Genomic DNA, 24821 nt, shown 5'->3' with positions numbered 1-24821 from the left:
TTGGACTTCTGAAAACCGCCATTTGGATAGCGCTCGGACGCGCCACAGTGCCTAATCCACGCTTTAAAAAAGTCTGAACATTTCATAGATATTGTTTGCCATGTCCCTGTCGTGGGGAGCCGTGTGTACGGGTGACCGAGTGCTCTAGTCGTTGGCCTCGAAGTTTACGGGCGTCCGGGGATTTTCTCACCAAGGGGAATGTTCGTGGGTATCATTGTGGCATGACATGTGCATGTAGCATGTTTCTACCCGAAGGGATATTCTAAACAATGCCCACGAGTGCGCGTGACTGCCGCGAGGCGAAAACATGAGTCTCTACAGATATGCTGGGGCAGGCGGCCCCTGAAGGGGCTGCGCTGTAGAGGAAAGGTGGCCCTGGGCCTAGGAGGCTGCAGACATGGGCTGTGCATGCCGACGGGGTCTTGGTTTCTGTGCACGCACACGCATTCCTTGAGCATGCATGCTCTGTGCAAATTAAAGGGACGCTAGTGGACAGAAATAACAGTTTGTGTTCTAAGAAATAAACGTTGTACTAATGTCGGGATGTACTAAAACCGCCTCGCTTCTCTGCTCCCACCCCGCCTACCTCAGTAAACAAGTCCACCTGTACTGCAGTCAGCAGGGGGTCGCCCACGCCCCTCTCACACCTGTCGGGTATAAGAGTGGCGCAGTCTCATGTGGGCTCAGAGCAGCAGCGGCCCCGCACCTTTGCACCATAGGAGGAGCTTTTGGATTGACCCCCGCCATGCCCGCCCACTGCATGACCCCGCAAATGAGGGTGCCAGGATACCAGGCCTACACGGAACTGAACCAACCGTGTGCTGTGGCGGCGAACTACGCGCCAGCATTCCAGGGGAACCTGCAGGCCGCAGAAGAGGGGCGCCCGGTCCCGGCAGGTAAACAACCTTGAAATCCAGCGGGGCATATCACGCGGCCATCGCCAGCTAGAGGGGAGGGGATGGGGGGGCTGTGTATGCCACGCAGAAGCGGAGTATTCCATGCCACTAGCCCTCATTTATTTTAGAATGCCAGCATTACCTGCGCGGATAGCTCGGCGGGTGGAGCGCGTGTTGTAAAGGCCTATTTCTACGGCCAGATAGACACCTGCCTTACTTTGATTACTTTGAAAGATACCCCCACTCTAGGGCGAGAGGTTCCCAGTCGTCAGGAACCCGACACATCATAGAAGTCTCTCCGTTTTGCGGGAAATGTGCATTGAAAAGGTGCATTCTGGCATCATGTTCCCGCACCCCGTCCCGCAACACGAACTCGTGGCCTAACCTGGGTCTGTATTCTGGGCAGTTTCCTGTGTAATTAAACAGCGCACCTTTTTATCAACGTCAATTTTAGGCCATTTGCATTATACCTCTGCAGGGAAGTAGTTTCGGGGCGACGCGCAGGCTGGTTGTAATAGCTGGTGTTACTTTTGTAACTGTGCTCCGGGGCACTTGGTTCGCGTGCCCACCTGACTGTCTTCACCCCTGCACACTCCAATCATGGCTCCTCATCGGCATTTCCTCCTGATCTACCCTCCCCTCCATACACAGCAGCGGTTCCTGTTTTGTCCCCTCATTCCTCAGCATGTCCCTCGGCTGCCCTCCCTTCTCAGTCCGCAGTGGTGCCTTCTGCACAGCAGTTCTGCCTGCCCTGCCTGTGCGTCACTGCTTTGCAATGCATTGCGTATTAGCAGCACAGACACTTGGTGGGTGGCACCGTGCCAGGGGGTCCAAACGCAACAGTGTAAAATATTATCCGGGAATGGGGAGAGCAAAGGGGTCGCTCGATGAGCCTCTCGAGAATTGGATTCCAAGAGATAAAAAGGGGGGGGGGAAGGGGGGAGAGGCGGTCGCGCAGCGGGCTCCGTTGAAAGGGTCTTGTAGACTGGTGTGCTCGAAAAACAAAAACGTGCTTGCTTCTAAATTGTGCTGGTTGGAGGCAAACCATGGCACATTTCCTAACACGTACAGCAAAGGCGTGCGCACTTGCGCTCACCACGCATTCAAGGCCCAATTTCAAAGAGCAAAACAATCGTGTTATTCCACAATTGCGACAGAGGTTGGAAAAGGCTACTTTGCGTTATGTCGTTTGTTATTATATACTATATTGCATTACATTTGATTTAGTATCCTAGGTTGCATGGTTTAAGTAGTGTATTTAATATTAACGGATAGAGCATATGTGATATTCTCAACGATGGTTATTTTGATCAACTTGGCAGGTCGGTGCGGTGAAGCGAATGTGCCAGTATTCAAATGCATGCAAGTTACACGCCCGGTGGCAGGGGCATTAACCCACTGAGGCGGCGCTCCCTCCAATCGTGCACCAGCAGTCCTTTCAAAACAAGGCACGGTTTCCACTCTGTGTAATGTGTCTGATTCCGTTTGTTGGCTGGTGGCCCCATTTGCCCGCATACTCTTTCCAGCTGATTTCACGCGTGCCATGTCTTCGTTTTGTTTCAGTCCTGCCGTCTTCCCCCGACTCAGCCACCAGCCCAAAGGTGGATCCGTTCGCCCAGTGTGCCCCGGATGTAGCGGCGGGAGGTGAGACGAAGGCCCAGGCGAGAAAGCGCACGTGCTTCAGCCAGGAACAGCTCGTGGCCCTGCACCGAATGTTCCAGAAGCAGCATTACATGAACCCAATGCAGGCGCAGCAGCTGGCGGCGGATCTCAACCTCACATACAAGCAGGTACAGGCCTAAAGAGAGGGGCAGAGTGTGGGGGGTGATACTTCAGAAAACAACGTGGGAAGATAGTTTAATTTTTCAATCCATCTCTTGGTAGGTGAAGAACTGGTTCCAGAACCGAAGGATGAAGCACAAACTGTCCCTGAAGGACTCAGTGTGGCTGGACAAGAGGTGCTGGCAACCACAGGCGAGCTCAATCCTAACACCGGTGAGTAGAGGGTGGCATGTAGTGGTGGCTGCCAACCACAGGCGAGCTCAATCCTAGGGCCAGCGAGTAGAGGATGGCATGTAGTGGCGGCTGGCAACCACAGGCGAGCTCAATCCTAGGGCCAGCGAGTAGAGGATGGCATGTAGTGGCGGCTGGCAACCACAGCCGAGCTCAATCATAGGGCCAGCGAGTAGAGGGTGGCATGTAGTGGTGGCTGGGCAATTTTGTAATCGAAGGGCCATAATAAACATTTTCTGTGAGCATTTAAATAAGCGTGGCAAAGGAAACCCCACAGCGTTTTTTTAAGTACTTGGCAAAATGATGCATTTACGTCACACTTTCTGCAAAAAAAAACGACCAAACAACAGCACACTTTACAGCCGGTCATGTAGTGTAACGCATGAAAAATCCCTTGGCCGCTAAGTCACCAACAGTGCACAGGGACATTTACCAACGCATTTTCATGCCGCCTTTTCAACTATATATGTTATCCTCCTGCCAGTGTTAACAAGCGACATGCTGGCTGCTGCGCTAGTATCTGCCAATGTTTCCATAGAACACCATACTCATTGGAAGTGGGTCGTTTTTTTTCGCTGCCATAATACACGTTTCTTTTTTTTTTTTTTTTTTTTTTTTTTTTTTTTTTCATTTAGTTTATACAAACTTTAGAAAATCTTTTTGTATCGAAACTTATGTGTTTCTACAGTATGCAATATCCAATTGCTCCCTCAGCTCTATCCAGGGCTCGAGTTTCCCTTAAAATTTCTCTATTTCTAATTCTTCTCTTCATTTCTCAATGTCACATTTATCGAACCTTTGCGCGATGTCACAGTCTCTTAGGGAGTCCTTTCTTAGTGTCTCAAAAATTAGTTCTTTTGTATACCGATTAAGTATGAGTTTGGTCCTCCATTTTCACCCACATGATTTCTATTTGTTTCAAGAGCAGTGTGAGTGCCACCACCAATTTTTTGTTATTACTGTAGTGTAGCCATCCCCACCATTCTTCCTCACTATACGTGGAAACTGATTTTCTTTCCGTTGCCAGGTATTTTGTTCTTAATTCCTTAAGTTCGCTGCAGTAAAGTATCAAATGTTTTAGAGATTCTGACTCTATTCGACAGAAACGGCATGTTGTATCTTCCTTTGGCCATTTCCTGTTGTAGATTTGGGCTTCCTTGGTTTCGTATAAATTCAGTCTGAATCGCAAGTATGCTCTCCTTAGGTCTTTACATGGAAACAGTTCAAGGTATTGTGCTAGCTGCGTTCTCCCTTTTGCTTCTCCAGGATGGTTCTTCATGCATTTATGGGAGTTTCTTTTTTCTATTGTTTTGATCCAATCCAGCTCCATTAGTTTTTTTTTCACTCCGTTTGGGTTATTGACAAGCTGTTTCTCGTCTGCTTCTATCTCTTTTAGAATCCTTTTACAGTTTGTTTTCCATTGCTGTAAGATCGAGTGGGCCTGTATATTATTCCGTTCTGTCAAGATTTCGAATTGGGGGACACCATTTTCAATTATTTTCCTGTACAGGTTTAGCATGTTCCATGTGATTTTTGCATCTAGCGTTGCGACACCAACTTCATAGATTACACAAGCGGTCGGGTAACTTTGGGGTATTTGCAGAATCTTTTTCCAAAATTGCCCCTCACATCTTGCCCAGATCTCACTGGAGCACCCAAACATGCATTCTGCACCGAAGGTTAGGGCTGGAATTACCTTACTTTTATAGAAGTTAATCACAGGTTTGTATGAAAATTTTCCGTATTTATTATGGATTACCTGAGCTTGTGCTGTCAGCTGTTTACATTTACTCAGGGTCTTAGCTACCATAGGTTCATCTCGCAAACTTGAGTTGATGTACACCCCTAGGTATCTGCTGCATTTTACTTTTTTAAGTATCTCGTTTCCGAGTGACCATTGGAATTGTCGTTTCCTTGATGAGGGACCCTTTAGATTTTCTAGTGTCAAGATCTCGGATTTCTCTGCATTGACCACCAGGCCCATTTTTATTGTGTATTCTTTAAGTGCTGTCAGTTTTCGTTGAAGCCCTATAGGTGTAAGATCTAAGATTACCATATCGTCTGCGTAGAGTAGCCAACTCAGTTTGTTACCGTTTATCGTGGGGGGCATACTTCGAACTTCTTCAAACGCCCTACCTACTTCTGATATGTAAAAATTGAATAAAGTGGCACCCAGTGGACAGCCTTGTTTTATCCCTCTGGCCGTTGGTATTGATTTTGAATGATTCCCTTGATCATCCAATCTGATTTTTACAGATGTTTGTGAATATAATTCTTTTATGGCCAGGATGAGGCTCACTGGACATCCTCGATCTTTCAGTTTTTGCCATAACGTTTCTCTGTCAACCCCATCAAAGGCGTGGGCCAGGTCAATCAAGGCTATATATACTTTCTGGCCAGATCTAATTGCTTCCATTTTTACTAAATTCAATATTAGCAAATTTAGATTGCATCCCACGCCCTTTACAAAGCCGGCTTGTCGGGCATCGATTGCCTTGCTTTCTTTTAGCCATGTGTTCAGTTTCTGTAAAAGCATGGTTGCAAAAACCTTCCCCAGTACGTCTAGTAGGGCTATTGGCCTGTAGTTAATTGGTTTCAGGCGACATCCTTTCTTGAATATCGGCACTATGATACCTTCTTTCCATGATGCAGGGATTCTGACCTCTTTTGTGATGTTTTGGAATAGTCTTTCGCAGAACGCGGCCCATTCGTCGATGTTTTGTTTCAGCATTAAATTTGATAGGCCATCAGGTCCTGCTGCTCTTGAGTTACTACATTTTTTAATGCAGGTTTCTATATCTATGCGTTTAAAGCTTAGATCCCATGATTGTATTTCCGGGAACACCGGTGTTTCTTTTTTAAGTTGTTTCCTGAACAGGGATGTGTAGTGCTTCTCCCATTCACTTTCTGTCACCATGTTCTTTATTATTGCTTTCTGGGGATTTTCTATTTCGTTTAGTAGAGACCAGAATCCTCTGGAATTTCGCTGCCTTAGTGACTTCAGCATGGCTTCCGCGTCGTTTTGCTCTAATTTGGCTCTGTGTGACTTCACCCATGACCTATAGTTGTTTTTTAGCAGACTTGTCTTTTGCTTATAATTCGTGTCATTTGTTTGCTTTATCTTTCTACAGTCTTTCCTTAGACTTCTTTTTTTTTCCGCTATTTCTTTATCGTATACGTGCTTTTTGTATTGTATTTTCTCTGGGTTTTTAACTTTCACCCTGTAGATTTCCATAAATTCACTATACTGTGTTGTTGAGGACTTCATATAGCGTGAATCAGGATTTATGGCCTCCGTAAGTGATTCTATTTCCGTAGCCGTTATTCTCAGCCTTGTTCTTCCTGGTTCCACTTCATATTGTTGGTGCTTCTGTAAGGTTTTCTTGTGAGTGGGTTGGCTCCACATCAGTGAGACAAGGTTGTGGTCGCTCTGTGTCGATTGTATCACTTTCATTGGGGACATTTCTGCAGCGATGTTTTCTGTCACAAAAAAATAATCTATGATTGACCTCTGATTACCTCTCTCCCATGTCGCTACTGCCGGAATATCGCCCAGAGTGTTTCCATTCATCATTATCATAGCGCGATCTTCCATCTCTTCGAGCCACATTATTTCCTTCCTCCTTTCCTTTGTTGATCGTTCTTTTTTCAATTTTGGTTTGGTGGCTATTTCTAGTAATTTCAAGTTCAGGTCTCCACATATCACCATCTTTGCATCCCTCTCTTTTGATTTCACGAGATCAATGGCATCTAACAGGTCGTCCATTAAATTCTCTTGTTTAGCCTCTTGATGATTCCAGTAAATGTTATAGATATGTATCCTTATGATTTTTTGTGTGTCCTCGTAATCATTAGCCTCGACCTTTGCATATTGTATGTAGTTTGACAGATTCGTGGACTCCTTGATCACGAATCCACTCTTGTGTTTCACTAAAATTAGTTGGCCCGACATGGGTCTTCCCTTTTTTTTTATTATGGCCGGATTCATCGCCACTTCAAAACCTTCTATACACGGGCAGCTGGCTAGCCATGTCTCTTGTAGACATACGATATCGCAATTTCTCAGCACTTCGTTGGCACTGTTGGCTAGATGTGCGAATCCTCTGGTGTTCCAGGTTGCCCATGTTATGGTATTTTTGGCCCTTTGGCATTAGCTTCGTGGTTGATTATTTATGGCTTTTGCTATCCATGCCCATTCTGCTAGTTCTTTTTCTGGTTTGAGTCTGTTTCCGTTCTGTGACGTTTCTACAACACAACCAGGAAAATAATGTGGTGATGTAGTGTTCGCTATGAAAATAAAAGGAAATGGGATGGGTGGGTGGGTCGCCCATGAAAGGACACCTCGGCCACCACCAGTCACAATGGTGGCATCTCAGAAGAGTGGCACTGGGATGCAATAAAATGAAAAAAAGTGTGGGGGCGGCACAGGGCAGCAAGGTACCTGGGATGCGCACACTAGTCCAGGAAGCAAGTAAGGGGACTAGACGGGGGGTGTGCAGGGTCATATTTCCGTGGAAATGTGGACATGGGAAAAATGACTGACACTAATACTTGCTTTGCCCATAATGCTTCACACTGCCGTTTCACTGCCCGTTGTGATTGGTGGCATTGCATAACATGATGAGTTAAAAGAGTCATCACACGAGGATTTATTCGTATGCATGATTAGATTTGCAGATGCTTCTCCAGGGAGGCCCATAATTCCAATACTTCAAATTGCAATTAATGTATAGCAGTCCTTGCCCAGCTCTGGCCCTCATATCTAATATATAAGTCCATTATATAGTTTCATTATTCCATTCCATCATTCAATTTCCCCCAATATTGACTAGGAGACTACACATACCATAATGAGATTCAGCAAAGGCAAAAAAATGAGTCTCTCAGGGAGCACTGGGAACATAAGAAGATCTGATGTGGCCTGAGTGTGCTGGACACTTACTTCCTTTGAAGCTAAGCTGTGTCAACCACGGTTACTGCATGGGTGGGAGTCCCCTGGGCAGTAGTGATTTTTCACCGCTGACATCACTCTATCTGTAAAAATATCTATTTCTATACTGCAGGTACAGAACTACATGTACCCTCGACTATATGTAGTCATATAGCCACAAATATCAGAAAACATGCATCCCTGCCCCGCCAGGTCCTCACCAAGTCTCCCCATCCTGTGCCTGCTCTCCACACATCCATGATGGCCTTCTCACCTCCCCTGCCCTCTCCCATTTCCCCCACAACACACTCTGTTTCTGTGATGCAGTTTGCTTTGAAATGTATTCTGTCCATAGCTGTGGCTACCGATAAGCTTTGTGTTGCAAACTTGATCCGTAGACCCCTTCCAAATTTTCCTATGGGAAATCCTCATGACCATCTGCCTCTTCTTCGTCTCGGTAGTTGGACTTCTAGAATGGAAGTTGGGATTGGGGGACTTGTAGGTTTTCCTGGAGATCATGGAAAAACCATGTAGGTTTTTGTCTGGATGAAAGGAGTAACTGTATGTGATGGGTGAATGGATTTTCTTTTGGGTTGACAACTTAGGGGATGTCAGTAGGGGTGTATCAGAATGGGAGGAATTCCATGTCTCGCCCGAGGGCGTGTCTCTCATAGTCCCTGAGGACCCCCTGCCCAGGTAATCCTCCCTCGCTCGTCCGCCCCAGGGTTGGGATCCAAGAGCGATGGCCCTCCCTAGGCCACCTGAACAAAGGATCCCCCGGAATAGCCTGAGAGAAACACCTCAGGTTTCTCACAGTACACCGCCATTATGGCATTTGGGTGCATTTTCTTTATTTTTATGGGTGTAAAATATCCCATGTGGTGGCATTCGAACCATAATAGTTTATGTCTCGTATTCATGGAGATCCTGTGTGTCTGGCTACAGATGTATAGCCGAGTTGAGTCCCATTGTGTTTAGCTCAGGGTTGAGGGCATGATCTTCAGCTGGGCACCATACTGTATAGTGCAGAAATTGTCTTCCTATGGGTCCCCCGTGGTTAGATATTTTAGTGGGGTGTACCTAGGTTGCAGGCATGGGAATGTCGGCAAACATTATACATTCAGTCTGCCCTCTAAAGAACAGCATTAGCTGACATGGTGAAGTGCCCTCATTCATAAACAAATCCACTGTAATGACATTTCTCTCCCTGAAGGATGCCTCAGTTTTAACTACACCAATCCATGCCCTCTCCTTATGATAGTTGCCAGCAAACATGATTCTAGGGCAGTAGACACTGTCCTACAATTAAGATAAAAAACAGTTTGCATCGACTAGCAACATTTCTGAATGGATCAGGACGAAATTTTAAAATATGAAATGTCTGGCAAGGCTCCTTCCAGTCTGGAAATTTGAAGGCACATTTTTTTAAATGTTTAAAAGTATAGAAAACAGAGGTCTACTGACTTTCCCTATTACTTTCCCCCATAGAGCAAGGAGTGCTTCATTTGTACACGTGGAGCACAAACATCTCTGGTCGGATTGGTGCGATATTAGGTTGATCACAAAGCAGAGGAGGAAGGATAGCTCAGGGGCAACACGTGTGTCTTGGAAGCAAGACAACTCAGCACAACACAGGTTCAAATCCTAATCCTGCGCTTAGAAACCACTCCTGGTATTAAGTGGGTTAAAAATGAACAATAATTACAAAGCATTCCAGCTGCTCCTTTTGGTTTGCAAAAATTCGGCCCAGTAGTTCTAAAAAACATTGTCTGAGAAGGGTTGATCTCCTAGTCCCCAAAAACGTCTATATCTCCCGTGGTCCACTACAGCAGGGAGGCTTTTTATGAATTGTTTGATCCAAGCAAGTCGTACAGACAGATGAAAAAGGAAAGGGGTCAAAATATAGCTGGAGGGCTGCTTTCACTTCAGGGTAGGGGCTGAGTGCCACCTTAGGTAACCACTTACAAAATAGTTCATTTTAGTCTTGTGTACGCTGGCGGGAGTGCGGGGGGGGCAGAGAGGGTCTGCAATGGGAAAGCATGGGTTAATTGGACGGTAGAAGGTAAGGAGGGAAATATACTGTGAAACACTTTCATTTTCAAGGAATTTCGCATTACGAAAATGGTGTGTTACCGTCGGAATTAATAGCACACCAACGCACAGTGGTGTCGTGGTGATCATTGCCTGGGCAAACCATGAGTGATGAAAGAAGGGTTGCAGACGAGGTGGCTTTGCCCTGGCCATTGGATAATGCTCTTTTAGCCTAACGGTGGCAATGAGGCCCAGTAGTGAAGGGCATTTGGGCCACAGCTTTATAGCCTCCTGTTGTAGCTTAATAGTTTCAAAGTGGCGCATGGGAACTGGGCAATTGTCACAACATTGACAGTGGCCGTGGCTGAAGGCCAATGGGTCGCAATCTTTTCTCCTAATGATTTGGTCATGGCCAATGAGCCCTGGCTAAGGAATAGCGTAAGAAAACCCTTGAAATTCAGTGAAGAAAAACTTTAGTTAAAATGAAGTTAGGATGATCCAATTCATTGCAACAAAACCAATTAAATCATTTTCCAGCCCCGGAAAATGATATAAAAAATGACATGATGGGGTCATCTGGTAACTAACAGAAAACCACCTTACCCCACCCAAATCCGCTAAACTTCCTGGATTTTGTTGTGATGAATCATATTATTAACGTTACATTAAGAAACGTTTTTTCCACTGGATATATATACACACAGACAGACACACACACACACACCTCTCTTCACCCACCCATGCACACCCGCAGTCTTGCTCGACACACAGGCAATTTCATGCGATGATTCACAAAGCACAGGATGGCCCGACTCCGTCTCACTCGCTCCCTCGTTGACCATACCTGATGCTACTCTTTGGGGATATTGAGGATCATCACCGCAGACCTCTTGGCGGTGCAGACGTACTGCTTCCTTAGGCATGGTGACGGCTGATTGGGTTGATGGCATTCTCAGGGTGCTGAAATTGGCACCCCATATCCCCTCGAAGTCCTGGGCTGCTCCCTCTACCCCAACCGGCACAGTGCTTTCCACACATTTACTCCATGGGTGCATAGATGCTGCACCCTTTCAATAGGGCAAAGTGCACTGTGCACTCATGTATAGCATTCTATACCTTCGTGCTTCCAGCACAGGGCTAGATAAGTTGATAACGGAAGCCCACAGAGGTAGGCTTTGTGGGGCCGAGCTGCCACTAGTAACACATGACACTGCCTTTCCTGCCACAGATCTGCTACCAACAGCCCAACCACTTAATGCTTCCAACAGAGGAATCCATCCATAGAATCGGATGACAGCACATGCATTCTTTATGCATCCAAAATGTGTAACTGCTCTATCCATTGTACCAAAGGTAATTGACATCAAATTCACCTTATGCAACGTAAACTGGTCTTATATTGTGCAGTTCTGACATGTTGGTGGCTTTATGGGGCATGGCTGTGGATTAATAATATGATATGATAGTTTATTTGTATAGCGCCTATACACAATGTGTTTCAAGGCAAGGGAGGGAATAAGGAAAAATACAATGACATTCTTACAGGCCATGAACAGTAAGGATGTGAAATTAACTATCATACTTGGCCTGACGGCATTTCAGATAGTGCAAGAGCTAAGACATAGATAAGGAAGGGAGGGGGGGGGGGGGAGAGTGGGAAGGAAATGGAAACAGACAGGCGACTACCGTACTAGGCCTGACAACATTTCTGGAGAGTCAGAGAAAACAAGAGGTGAGGGAGAGGGGTGCAGAAAGGGAGGGGAGGAACAAAACAAGTGACTGACTATCGTACTAGGCCAGGCGACATTTTAGATAGTGCTCGAGGGGAAGAGGGGGAAACAAATATGGGGAGGGAGGAGGAGACGGACAAGGTTGCTATCATACTAGGTCCAGGGACAGTTCTGATAGAGTAACCCAACATCTATTTGCTGCCATTACTAGGCCAACAGGAGAACCATTGGTCTGGAAGGAGCAAGGATAATGTATGCGCCATGCAGTGTCCTTTAAGTGACTCAGTGGTGGTGGTGGAGCTGCAGTGTGTATGAGGATTAGCGGTGATAGATTGAAAGTTGAGGTGTTGTGGGGAGGAGCTGTAGTTAGAGAGGTCCTCTAACCGTGCAATGATCATACACCCCCCACTACCCAAAGGCTATATGAAATGTTGCACCCCTCTACTTTAGCCTTCACACACCTTCAATGCAATCAGTACATTTTTCCATCCGTGCCTCTTGCCATCCTCATAGAACCTGTTTAACTGCAGCTAACATTGCATGAAAGTAAATCTATCTCAACTACATGTTCTTATGTGCTTATATAACGTATGCCACGAAAAACTGCTATTATGCACTGTGCAAGATGGGGACAGTATGAGGAAGTATAGGATTACAGGGATTGCTCGAACCATGGTAGCGGGGGTTGGGAAGAGCCTTGGCTTGAAAGAAGAGCCAAGTCTTCAAGAGCTTGCCTGGCTTGTACAAGGATATTTGCATGGTAGATGTGAGAAGGAAGAGTATTCCGGAGGGATGGAGCCACCACAGAGAATCTTCTGTCCCCTCAGCTATGGTGTTTAGCTGTAGCAATTTCCAGTAGCACCTGGGTGGTGGCGGCGCAAGGTCTCTGGGAGGGTGTAAGGGGTACATCTTGCTTTCCAGCCAAGTTGTAGCAGCACGGAGCAGACATTGAGGATCTATGACAATGCACTGCACCAGCCCTTTCACTGCATGTAATATTGGTGTTTTTATAGGAGGAGGGGCTGCCCCCATAGGCCCTGTCCCCGCATCCCCTTTAGCCCCCAGCTATCAACGCCCCCCACCCCCATATTTTACTTGCAATTAAATGTTCTAAAGTAAAATGTGGAGAAATGGGATGCTGCATTTTAAAGTAAGGCAGGATAGTATAAAGGGGATACAGTTTTTCACCTGGAGACAGAGGAGTTCTTTTGAAAGTGGGCTCATGAATGGACGTTCACGTTCATGAGACAGCCTGCTGTGTTTTTCACCAGTTACAGCCTCTGGATTTGTAAAGCATGTAAGTTGGCACAGAGGATATATTTGCATTCTAATTCTAACCATAAATTAAAGAGTGAGCCCACAGTTCTCTGTATAACGGCGGGGTGTACACTGGGGCGCAGCCTTCATCTGTCCCCTTTTTGCGTTTGTTTCATCGTACATGCGGATTGATCTTGAAGGCCTGCAGAGATTGGAGTTATATTTGCTGCCCCTCACGTAAAGGCCCAGCTCACAAACCAGGCTCTCAATGTTTGAAGGCGGGGCTCTAGGATTAAGCCTGTGCTATTGGGCTGTTAAGCACCTCAGTGTGGGGACTTTATTATGTAGAAGCTTCCGCATTCATGTCAGTAGGGATCAAGGGGTTCCATGTAATTTCCACAAAATAAATTACTTTGTGGTCATTTGCTTAGTGGAAATTACTTTGAAATTTGACTTCCAATTTTTTTATTTAATGGGGGGGGGTTCTCCCCAAACCCCCGTCACTACCACCCTACCCCAAACCCCTCCCCCACCTTCAACCCTCAACCCACAAATTGTATGTGTATATATATATATATATATATATATATTCAAAGTCATTTCAAAGGAATTTCTACAAAGTAAATTAATTTGTGGAAACAACAGAGACCGATCAAGGACTCTCATATTGTGCAATGTGGGGATTGGATGAAACTTGGCCAATGAGAACCAGGTGTGGGGCGATCCAGGCATGAGCAGGGGGGTTCAGAGAATTTCGACATGGATGCTCTTTATGGTAGGAAGCCAGTGGAGGATTATGAGGACAACCTGTTCCTGTTTTCTTGAGTCATTGTTTAGGACTTGTGTAGGACTTTGGAGCTAGTTGCCTTGGATCTCCTAGTAAGAGCACCCAGCAACCATCCTTTGCTCGAGGTTTGGACTTTACAACAGCATGCGTTACATTTGGTTTGTCGGCAGGTCTTTCATGCGTCAGGAAGATGGCCATGTGAAATTTAGGTTGTTCTACTAGAATGTAGCCATGTTTCCGTAGCTTTCTGTGTCAGGCTACGCCAACGCTAGCTTTGTCAATATAACAGGTATTGCTGAGAAAACAGAAGCATGGGGGGTTTTGTGGCAATCGTGGCAATCTCAGATTCTGCTGCAGCAACAAGCAACACATTGGTGCCCATTTTGCTTTTGGCACTTCATAGTTGTTAACAGTTTTAAAATGTACCCACATGTCTCCCAATTCTCCCCAATAACGCCTCCCCTTCCCCCAAGTTGATTTCTCTTCTACTCATTGTGACTCTGGCGAGTGATGGACGAAAACCCTATAAATTAATCAAATTGTAGCACCCTGACAAGCTTCCAATGCCACATTCTTTCAGGGATGATGGTAGTCCAGGTACAGACCAGCAATGACCATCTCTGTTAGAAAGTCCTGGTAGCTTTACTGTACATAAATATGGTTAGCATAGGAGAGGCCACCTACTGGCCATCCACATACTCCCCAGCTCAGCACCTCCCCACTGACGCATCCAGAACATTCCCACCCCCAGCATTCGTCAATAGTCTCCTGGGCTGTCAGTCACACACTTGCAGCACCATTCTATCCACATGCTATCAGCTGGCCCGCAGGACAAGACAACATTCAGCCGCTCACTGCACTGTGCCATTACAAAGGGTTAAAAATAAATTGCGTAAATAAGGCTATATCACAGGCAAAATGAGGCAGTTCAGCCCGATTTGCTATCTCACAGCCTTTCAAGAGCGGCAGGCAAAGGGAGTCATGAGTGCGATGTAATTTAGGATTCTTGGCACAGAGCGCCCGGGACCTAAGCCATGGCTTACCCGTGCCACTTGAGCAGTCTTGTTGCCCATTTCATTTCCAAAAATCAGGAAATGTTCTTCAAGTGGAAAAGGTTTCCTTTAACGAACACTTCCAGGTAGAAAAACCCTTGGTGCCCTCGAGGAGTAAACCAATGTGCAAATTTCAATTCGATGGCAATGGGCTTGTATTTTCATAAGTAGTTAAATAAATATGTATAAGAATCTTCTGACAAAAGTAATTTCTATAACAGCGATAATACTAATGTAAACTTCTCTTTTCTCTACGACAACAGGCTCAGCCGCAGTCCACGGGGTGCCCGGAAAGCTCCTCCCACTTGCCTCAGAGATACACAGTGCACCATAGTGCACTTGCCCAGCGAGTCACCAGTCACCCCTACCAGAAGTACAGTGGGATTCAGAACCCTCACCAGAAAGTGCTGTCAGAAGACGCAGCAACAGTGCAGCACAGGGAGGCCGCCCCGCAGTGCATGGGGCCACAGCAGTACATGAACAGGCACCAAAATTACCCAACCATTGAGTACGCCGGAGCAAGACCAGTAGAAGGGTACAACCTTAAGACTCCTCTGCAGTACCCTTCGATGGCACCATACCCCAACTACTACTACCAGCAGCCACCGCCCTACATTCATCAGCAGGGCCGGCCCGATATCAGATTTCAGAGCACGCAGGGCATGTGAACCTCCGTAAGGACACTAAATAACATTTGCCAGAATGGCAGCAGACTTGGCCATATTCATTAGTATATTGAAGTGCTTTACCAAAAAGCGGGACACTAGACTGCGCCGAATAAAAACAAACCCTACTGAAGATTGGAAAATTGGGTGCTCTGTTGAACCATGTCTGAGAGACAACATTTCAGGCGTCCATTTTGAAGACCAGAAGCCATTTCGTGGGACAAAGTAGCACATTAACTATTTTGGTGAGCTCTACAGTTCATATTGAACTACTTATTGAAACATGAACGAGATTATAGACACAGCCAATCACAATCACTTTACCTATCAAGTCATGGTGACAAGATGAGTCAGATGTAAATAGGGACAGAATTGTGGGAGCAGGCAGCGATTGAGGACGGCATATCCAGTGTTTTTCTCCTTTAACTGCTGTGTTGTTGCAAGGTCTTGCCATGCATGCTGCTTCTGCTGTTCACATGGCCTTTTGGCCCTTTGGGTCCGACAAGAACAAATGGTGCATTAGTGGGAGAGGAGCAAAGGTTTTTATCTGATTGGCTGCGCAAGGCAGGTCTGAAGTTACTGTTCCCAGCGTGCCGGTGAGCACAAGGACTTTGTTCAAGTTTTCGTAGGGTTCTGGGGTTCATTGGGTTGGTGGAGAATGTGCCATAAAGATGACAGAACTACTAGTTTGGATATTGAAAAAAAAATATTGCAATAAAAAAATATAAAAAGCGACCGGTTGTATAACTCGTATCTAATACTGCAGCACTTTTTTGGTTGAGCCATCAACCCGTTGTCATAGTCCATGGGACTGCCACTTTTGGCTCCCCAGATGTTTTGCACTACAACTCCCATCAGGCCGAATCAGTGATGAGGAATCATGGGATTTGTGGTCCAAAGCATCTGGAGAGCATTCATTACAACTAATGGTGGAGCAGTCTCACATGCACTTTACATGAAAAAGCCAATGTTAAAGATTGGCTGCACAATAACTACGATGAAGTAACAATAGTGGAAGAGAACACACAGCTCTGGAGACTAAATACAGTGCACTCTGTGGATACAAACCGGGAATTCCAGGCACCGTATAGAACATCTATTAGGAGGAAAGTGTCTAGACTGCCACCTTCCTTTTTCAAGTAAAGTTAAAGAGACATTTGGAAAGTCATTACCAATGGACAAGCAGCATTTTAATTTACAAAAGGAGGCATCAAAGATCCCCGTCACATGGAAAACAGGATTTTTAACATTGAAAACAAAAATGGCCTGCATATGTGTGCAAATAAAAACGGCTTAAAAAAGCAAAAATGAAGAAAAAAAAAATCACTGTTCACAGAAAAATGTCAGGAAAACAAAACATGAGGTGTGGGTTGACAAAAGCAATGTATATTATGTTTCACCTACAAAACCTGAAGAAAGCGGACACATAGTTATAGTCAGCTAAAACCGGTCAGGTACCAAGGCTCAGGGTGATGACCTGATCCCCGAGACAGACCACTAATGCCTAGTTCGGACAAATAGAATCATTTTATGCTACTAATTGAATCTGTATGAAAGACGGTGGACATAGAATACCCACCTCCGTTTGGCTGAATAACACCATCAATCTCTGAGGAAGATTGTTGATACTGTTAATTAGCATTTTTAAGCTGATAAGACACACTTTGAGAATGTAATAAAAGAGTGATATTGACTTGCGCAAGTGTGCACTATAGTTTTTAAACGTTAGCAAAAGAAGTGAGGGCAGGGTGAGTCTCTCTGTCTATCCCCTAACCAAGATAGGCAGACCATCAGCACACCCACATGAGGGGTAGTTAGTCTCTTTACAGGGATAGTCAGAAGTAAGGATGTTGTAGAGGTAGAAGTTTGAAGTTAATAACTCTAATATTGTCTGTCTTTTGTAAGAAACATTGGAATGACCAGAAGGCTTCCCTCATCAATTTTACACCAGGTCATCAAGTCCTGATCATGAATCTCATAAGGCCTAGAGCTTTACAGGGCAAGTGGTCAGGCCCTTACACATTGGTGGAATCACTGGGTGAGGTCAACTATTTAGTGGACCTTGGAAGGGCTGGACAAGTGTTCCATGTGAATATGCTGAAGGCTTTCATCACAAGAGTTGAAATTACTGCACTGCTGCTGGCTTCAGGTATTGAGGAAGAGGAGTCAGACCCTCTCCCTGACCTGTTCCAGGGCAGTCCTTCAGACAGCTCCATCGAGGGTGTCATAATGGCCCCTCACCTGACTTCTTATCAACAAGCTGAGGTGATAAGTTTGCCAAGGCAGTTTTCCACCTTGTTCTCACAAGCTCCTGGTTTAACACCTTGGTTCAAACAAGACATTAACACAGGAGCTAGTGCGTCTACAAAAAGTAGGGGATACAGGATGTCAGACAAAGTACGGTCTTACATTAAGACAGAGGTCAACAAAATGTTAGATATTGGGGTGATTGAACCCTCTAGTAGTCCTTGCTCCAGCCCTCTGGTTTTGGTTCCAAAGGCAGGTACCTCTGAACTGAGGTTCTGTGTGGATTACAGGGCTCTGAATGCTGTCACCAAGACCGATGCACACCCCTTGCCTAGAACAGATAAGCTGGTGGATACTTTGGGTGCTTCCAAATACCTCAGCATATTTGAACTCTGTGCAGGCTATTAGCAAATAGCTCTTGCAGAACATACCAAGGAGAAGACAGCTTTCTCAACACCAGAGGGTTTTTACCAGTTATGGGTAATGATATTTTGGGTTGAAGAATGCCCCCTTCCACTTTCCAGAGGCTTGTGAATCATGTCCTTAACGGGTTGGATGAATTCTGTCTAGCATATCTGGATGATATAGCAGTTTTCAGTGCCACCTGGGAGGGTCATGTGAAACACCTTAGGATTGTGTTACAGGCTCTTCACCAGGCCCACTTGACCATAAAGGCCAGTAAGTGCCAGATTGGACATGGTTCAGTGGTCTACCTTGGACATGAAGTAGGTGGAGGGAGGATACAGCCCCTTTCCAGTAAAGTACAAGACTGGCCTAGCCCCACTATTCAAACCCAAGTTAGAGCCTTTTTAGGACTCACTGGGTACTACAGGAATTTCATGGCAGATTATGGCACCATAGCTGCCCCTCTGACTGCTTACACAACTCATGAGAAACCCCAGAAATGAACTTGGTCTGAAGAGTGTGGGAAGGCCTTCAATGACTTAAAAGACTCCTTGTGCCAGGCCCCTGTTCTCAGGGACCCTGATTACCAAAGACCTTTTATTGTGCAGACAGATGCCTCTGACACTGGGATAGGAGCTGTACTATCACAAGTAGATGAGAAGGATAAAGGAACACCCTATAGGCTTCATTAGGCGCCAGTTTAAGGACAGAGAGCTCAGATGGTCCACAGTAGAGAAATAAAGTTTCTCTGTTGTGTGGGCCCTAAGGAAGCCGAGGCCCTACCTCTATGGGACCCACTTCGCTCTGCAAACTGACCATAAGCCTTTAAAGGGGTGAATGAACACGAAGGGAGAGAATCCAAAGTTGCTCAGATGGCCCATAACCTTCAAGGCTTGGACTTCACTATTGAGCATAGGCCAGGTGTCCAACATAGCAATGCTGATGGGTGGTCCAGAATGTTTAACCGGCCTCAACATGAGTCTCATCCAACAGTGGATTAATTCCCCCTGTGCTTGTTCTGGGAGGGGCGAGTGTTTGGAAAGATTTCTATTTAATGTGTAATTTTCCCTACAGTTGCTTATCCCACAACTTTTTGCTGATGTTAAACACAATAGTCTGACTTTGCCAGAGGAGCACAGCCTTCTGCTGCACTCCCCTGGGCTTTTCGCTCACTTTATAATGGCGAAAACTGACATGCCCTTAAAGACAGTCAGTACTGGGAGACTTTGTTTCCCTTAGAAACCTTTCTGCAACATTTTGCAAGTGCCCAATGTACCTTACAGTATAGTGCACTTGGGTCTTCCTGTCATTTCTAAAGGCCCTAGATCAGTGGTCTTCAAACTTTTGGCCTGGGCCCCCCCAGAGCAAAGTTTGGGCAGGCCGGGCCCCCCCAAAAGTGCCAGATGGACAGTATGTAGACATCGCTATGAACTTTTGCATGCCATCACCTCACCCTACTCCCAGTACAGACCCTGGGCTAGCCCCACCCTACTCCCACCACAGTCCCATTACACAAGCATAAACACATCCATACACATTTAAATAAAAAATAAATCACCATAAACGTACCTTCTGCAGTGGCCTGTGCATGGTTGCTAAAATGCCCTGCTCCAGGTTGCTCTGCCCGTATCTGAGAGGAGGCGCAGGAGCCCCCCCTCGCACATAAATGCAGTACCCAGACAGCATTTCCCAATGAGCTATGCAAGGCTGGCGAAGCAAAACACCCCCAGCGTTGCATAGCCCAGCAGTGATCATGTGCGGCTGGGGAAAATTAACTGTCAAAGGCAAACAGTGTTTCCCTTTGACAGTTCAGCCAGCCCAGGAGCACTCCCTCAGCTGGAAAAAGCAGCTGAGGGTTGTGCTCAGTATTTTACTGGGCCTGTTCCTCGGCTCCTCCATAATGGGTGAGGTGGCCAGTGGGTGGACGCCCCCTCACCCATTATGGATGAGCCGGCAGGCTTGGACTGGCCTGTAGGGCGATGACCGTACCAAAAATGCAAAATGCTAGTGTAGGCCAGTCAAAATGTGCCACTTTTTTTGGCTAATGTGGGCCAGTTTGAGGAGTTACTTCACTATGCAGCTAGTAGTTTTGACCATTGTTGATGAATAAATATTCTTTAAACATCACAATTTGTTTACATTTGAACAAAAAACAACCCCTTGGGTACTATTCAAACAGTCTGTGACTGAAGGACTGAATATCCATTGCAACTGCTGGCCATTTTTTCATTGGTGCCTAAGACCGTTTTATGGTCCAGTCTGACCATGTGAGCTGCCCCTTCCCATTTCCTCCAATCTAAATTTTTTTTTTTACATTTCATGCAGTGCTCTGGCGCCCCCCCCTGTGATGTGGATTTTTTAGGAGAAGTGCTCATGTATTTTTAACCCTTTCCTGCCAGTTAAACCTTGCATGAATAGGTGGTCTGGCTCCAAAATGGCCTTGACACGAGGCTCTTTGTCCTGTCCTTTGGCCATCTTGCCACTTCCCCGGGTCAGTCCTTATTTGGGCATGTATTCTCCCGCAAAACGCCAAGCTGTCACGGGCTTCTGCATGCATTGTGTGTGTGCTTCCAGGATGTGAGCTGGACTGTCTGGTTCCAATACACATCCTGGGTGCCAGAGAGTCTGGTGTGCTGTGAATGCCTGGGACCACCATGGTCCATGATTGGTTAGCGTATGGTATGCCTGTATGTGAGCAGATCTCTCATTGGGTCCACTTCATTTTGGCGCAAAGGAGATTTTGGATAAGAGAAGGCTCCAAACACCCATACCATGTCAATCTCTGGAGTTTTCACTGAATAAATGATAGGATCCAAGTATCCTGAAACTAAGAAGCCGAGTCGAGGAACTGCTGGTGACGCGCTGGAAGATTTGGCACCCTGAGTTTGCTGTTGTCCTGCTGGATCCCTCTACATCTGGTCATCCTAGAATGTCTGCGAAGATGCTTCGACCCATTGGAATAGTGGGACTAACTATTCTAGGCACCTTCATCAAACTCTGCAAGTAAGCCTTCTCAGAAGTGTCCCTGGGCTAACCAGTGGGCTGACCAGCTTGCACAGGACCTTTGCTCTGATACCGCCACTGTTTCAAGGAGGCCCTTGAACCTTGGTACATCGCAAGCTCTGTACTCCCGGCACTCACACTGAATTTCATACAGTTGGCGTTCCCAGGTCTGGAGTAAAAAGAGAGCGCCCGAACCAGAGTATACGCGGTTACCGTGTCTCCCAGCCGTGGTGACAAACTTTGTAAGTTCATTGCAGCTGTGCTCCTCTTTGCCCTGAAGCCTGCTACAGTGGAACTGGCCTGATCCATCCACCAGGAGCGGAGAAATCACCACTGTCCCATTTGGGAATCAACGCTGTAATGTTGTCACTGAAAGCCGCAGAGCCGCGAGATTGCCGCATTTGAACCTGTAACCAAAGTGGACTTGACTGCCGAAGTTTGGTCCGGAGTGTGCCGGGGCTCAGTGAGTAATTGCAACCCTAACCGGTGGCCCCTAGCTCCTTTCAACTGCTATTCCCAACTCTTGGAACCTGCTCTGCCCTGTTGGCGAGACCCTCCTCATAATAGTGGGAACTTAATCTGCATCACCTCACCCACCTTCCTGAGCTGCTGCAGACCCTACAAAAGACCCCGTTTCGCCCATCTGCACTACCACGTGTGCCAGCATTGTAAGTACATTTGAGCAATAGGCTCCTCTTATCTTAGGGACGGGACTGCCTTTCAGTTAGGATTGTGTTTGTTGCAGAACTGCCTAAAGACTCTTTGCACTACCTGCTTCCTTCTCTTTCCTAGGTTGTGGACCTATTTTGTGCATTAATCCTTTAGGCCCCTTTGGTCTTGTAGATGTGTATTTTAGTAGGACTGTCTTGGATTAGAAGTGTTACTGTTAGTAACTATTGTGTTGAAACTCAAAGGCCTTGAAATAAATGTATTTCTATTTTTAATATATCTACACCTGACAAGGAGTGATTTGTAAGTGTCTTTGCTGTGTGTGCTCATTTAGGGTCTTTCAGTCACCCGCACCCCTCTTGAGACCTAAGGCCTCATTCCGAGTTGGGCGGTAAGGGTTAGCAGTCACCGGTAAGGAGACCGGTGACGGTAAACCCTTACCGCCCTATTCCGAGGTCCCTTCGCGGGTCCCAGCAGGAACGGCTGGTCTGACCAGCCGTTCTTTACGGGACCCGTTAAGGGACCTTTGAGCTAATATCGGGCCCGCAATTTGCGGGCCCGTTATTAGCACCTTCCCCATTCCCATTTGAGCCCTATGGGAGCTCAAATGGGAATGGGGAATGGCAAACTGAATGGGGATTTACCGGGTCCGCATAGGTCGGAATATCCCGGTAAATCCCCATTCTGCCAGACCGGACCCGGACCCGGGTTTGGAGGTAGCCATGGCGCTAATAGCTGTTTCATAGTACACTATATTAAAGTTGTGGTGGCGCATTGTTGCAGACAATAAAAGCAAAGAGGCTGGCACTCTGTTTTGAGGAAGAGTGCCTTGTCTACTTGAGGGTGTTGAAGTACCACAGATTAATCTTGTCATAACAAGTCACAAAGCACTGAAGCTGTGGTGGTTTTCAGTAGATGTGAAACTTCAGTAGCGCAAAGGAAGGTGGAACACTATGAGGCAAAGGAGTAGGCCCTCATGGTAAATTATTGTAGAAGTTGAAGTAGAAGTGCTGTGAAGTCACCATGATGAAGATACCTACCGTGACTCTCCTAATCTTGTAAAGAGAGACATCCTAAGTGTTAACTAAGAACTGTGCTTTATTAACATTTACAAAAGTCACATTTCCTTTGAACGGTGTTAATTCTTCTTGGAGTTGCGGCAAAGCATTGTGGCTGGGAAAAACAATGATGCTATTTTTGTGAAGTGGAAAGTCTGATCACCAAGATGGGAAGCTTTTAAACCTTACTTTGACATTGGAGACCTCAAGAACTGAACAGAACCTGTATCCCATACATGGATTTCCTGGTTTCTTTTTATTGGGCATTGGAGCAGAGTTTACCTTGAATCCTAGGGAAGGGGAGATCACCCAGGTTATTCAGAGTTTATCAAAAGAGACTGTGAATATCATTGTTGATGTTATTTGGATTGCCATATCTTTTCTTTGTGTATTTGATGTTTGAGTGTGAGGGCCAAACACCCTGTATTACAATGTTTCCCGATAGCTTTGATAGGCAGGGAAATCCTCATCAGACACGCGATAGTGAGGCATTTGATGACATTTATAATTCAATAAAATGGCATATTTTGAACAATCATCTAAAAGTTGTCTGCCTCGCATTGCTGACCCCTCAACCCCCACATAGCTCCTAGCACTCCCACACCTCTATGTAAGCATTCCCATAGAGCTCCTAGCACTCCCACACCTATGGTAAACATCCTCATGGAGATCCTAGCAGGCCTCAAGAACTTTCAGACAGCCTGTTCCAGGGATTTTCTCCCAAAGGAACCACAGATCAAAACTCACCCTCATTTAAGTTTGGCCTTAGGTTCCTCAATGCTTTCTGGACTGTGCAACCTGGCCATTCATGGCCAAGGGAGAAAGTAGAAGAGTGTGTGCACTCCCGGTTGAATGTATCCAAGCAGGGTGTCCTCAAATCCTGTGCTTAAAGCAGTGGTCTTCAAACTTTTTTGGTTTGGGCCTCGTGAGTAAAATGTGGGCTGGCTGGGACCCCCCCAAAAGCATCAAATGGACAGTAAGTGCCAATGGCTATGAAATATCACATGCCATCGCCTCACCCTGCTCCTAATATAGTCCCTGGCCCCCCTTAGCTGCTCCCATCACAGTCTCTGGACTCGCTCATCCCACTCATAGACCAGTCCCTGGTCTTCCCCATCCCACCACAGACCCTGGCCCCCCCCCCTGCTCCTACCACTATCCCATGGCTCACCCCATCCTGCTCCCACCACAGTCCCTGGGCTTCCCCCACCCTGCTCCCAACACAGTCCCAGTGGTGGCTTGTGAATTATTTAAGAGGAGGGCCATAAATATTTCCCCCAGATATGCCATAGCGAGGATGCCCGAACCAATCAAGAGGGATGGGGGGGTCTCCCCAGGATTTTTTTTTAAATGATGGACAGAAATGCTACATTTTAGAGCACACTTAAAAACAAATTAGGTAAAAAGCCAAACATCTGTAAAAAATATGAAGCCGGCAAACACATTTTTCTGAACAGAATTTAGAAAACAGAGGTCCACATGGTTTAAAGTGCAGTACTGTTGCCTGATTCCTAGCTGTTTATGTCTCCAAAAACATGTTACATCACCTTGCATACGCTTCTGCATCAATGGTACAGAAAGAAAGATTTCTTCTGAAAGAAGAAGGCAGCTGTGAGTGAGTTCACTTGAAAGGCATGCAAATGCTGATTAGCTTTTGGCACTGGATGTCACTGCTCGAAGACTGGGAGGGCAAAGCGGGGATAGTTGTTAAACAATATGGTATTAAGCAGGCCACCAGCACAAAGATGATTATATTATATGTAGGACCTCAGTATAAGTATGGCGGTAAGTGTTAAAAACGGTGTTAACTAGGTTACTGCCTACTTTGCCACTATGCCAAAATACGAGTGACCCAAAAAATTGGCAGTAATTCCACTGGCGGAATTACCTCAAGTGGTAATTCCGCAAAGAATCACCGAAAAAAAGTGCCAGGGCTAATTTTGCCGATGGAATCACTGCCAAATGAGAAAAGCCCAGTACTGCATAATGACAAGTGGAATTACCTCAAAAATCGGAGGCAATTCTGCCAAAAACACAGCACAATCAGCTCCACAAAAAAAGGTGGAGGTAAATGCATA

General features: G+C 46.1%; 1 protein-coding gene across 1 annotated transcript; it reads left to right on the top strand.

The window, feature by feature from the left end:
* The first annotated feature begins 691 nt into the window (after positions 1 to 691).
* Positions 692 to 16074, top strand: LOC138579513 (homeobox protein NANOG-like). Its single transcript, XM_069649832.1, has 4 exons — positions 692 to 896; positions 2460 to 2686; positions 2781 to 2891; positions 14960 to 16074. Exons 1-4 carry the CDS (start codon positions 746 to 748, stop codon positions 15362 to 15364), a joined length of 894 nt encoding a protein of 297 aa, XP_069505933.1. The 5' UTR covers positions 692 to 745; the 3' UTR covers positions 15365 to 16074.
* The last annotated feature ends 8747 nt before the right edge of the window (positions 16075 to 24821 follow it).

This window comes from Ambystoma mexicanum, chromosome 3p, assembly GCF_040938575.1.
Source record: "Ambystoma mexicanum isolate Mex_15411 chromosome 3p, UKY_AmexF1_1, whole genome shotgun sequence".
Classification (NCBI taxonomy): domain Eukaryota; kingdom Metazoa; phylum Chordata; class Amphibia; order Caudata; family Ambystomatidae; genus Ambystoma; species Ambystoma mexicanum.
The sequence above is the reverse complement of the archived record's forward strand: the minus strand, read 5'-3'. Positions and strand labels throughout refer to the sequence as shown.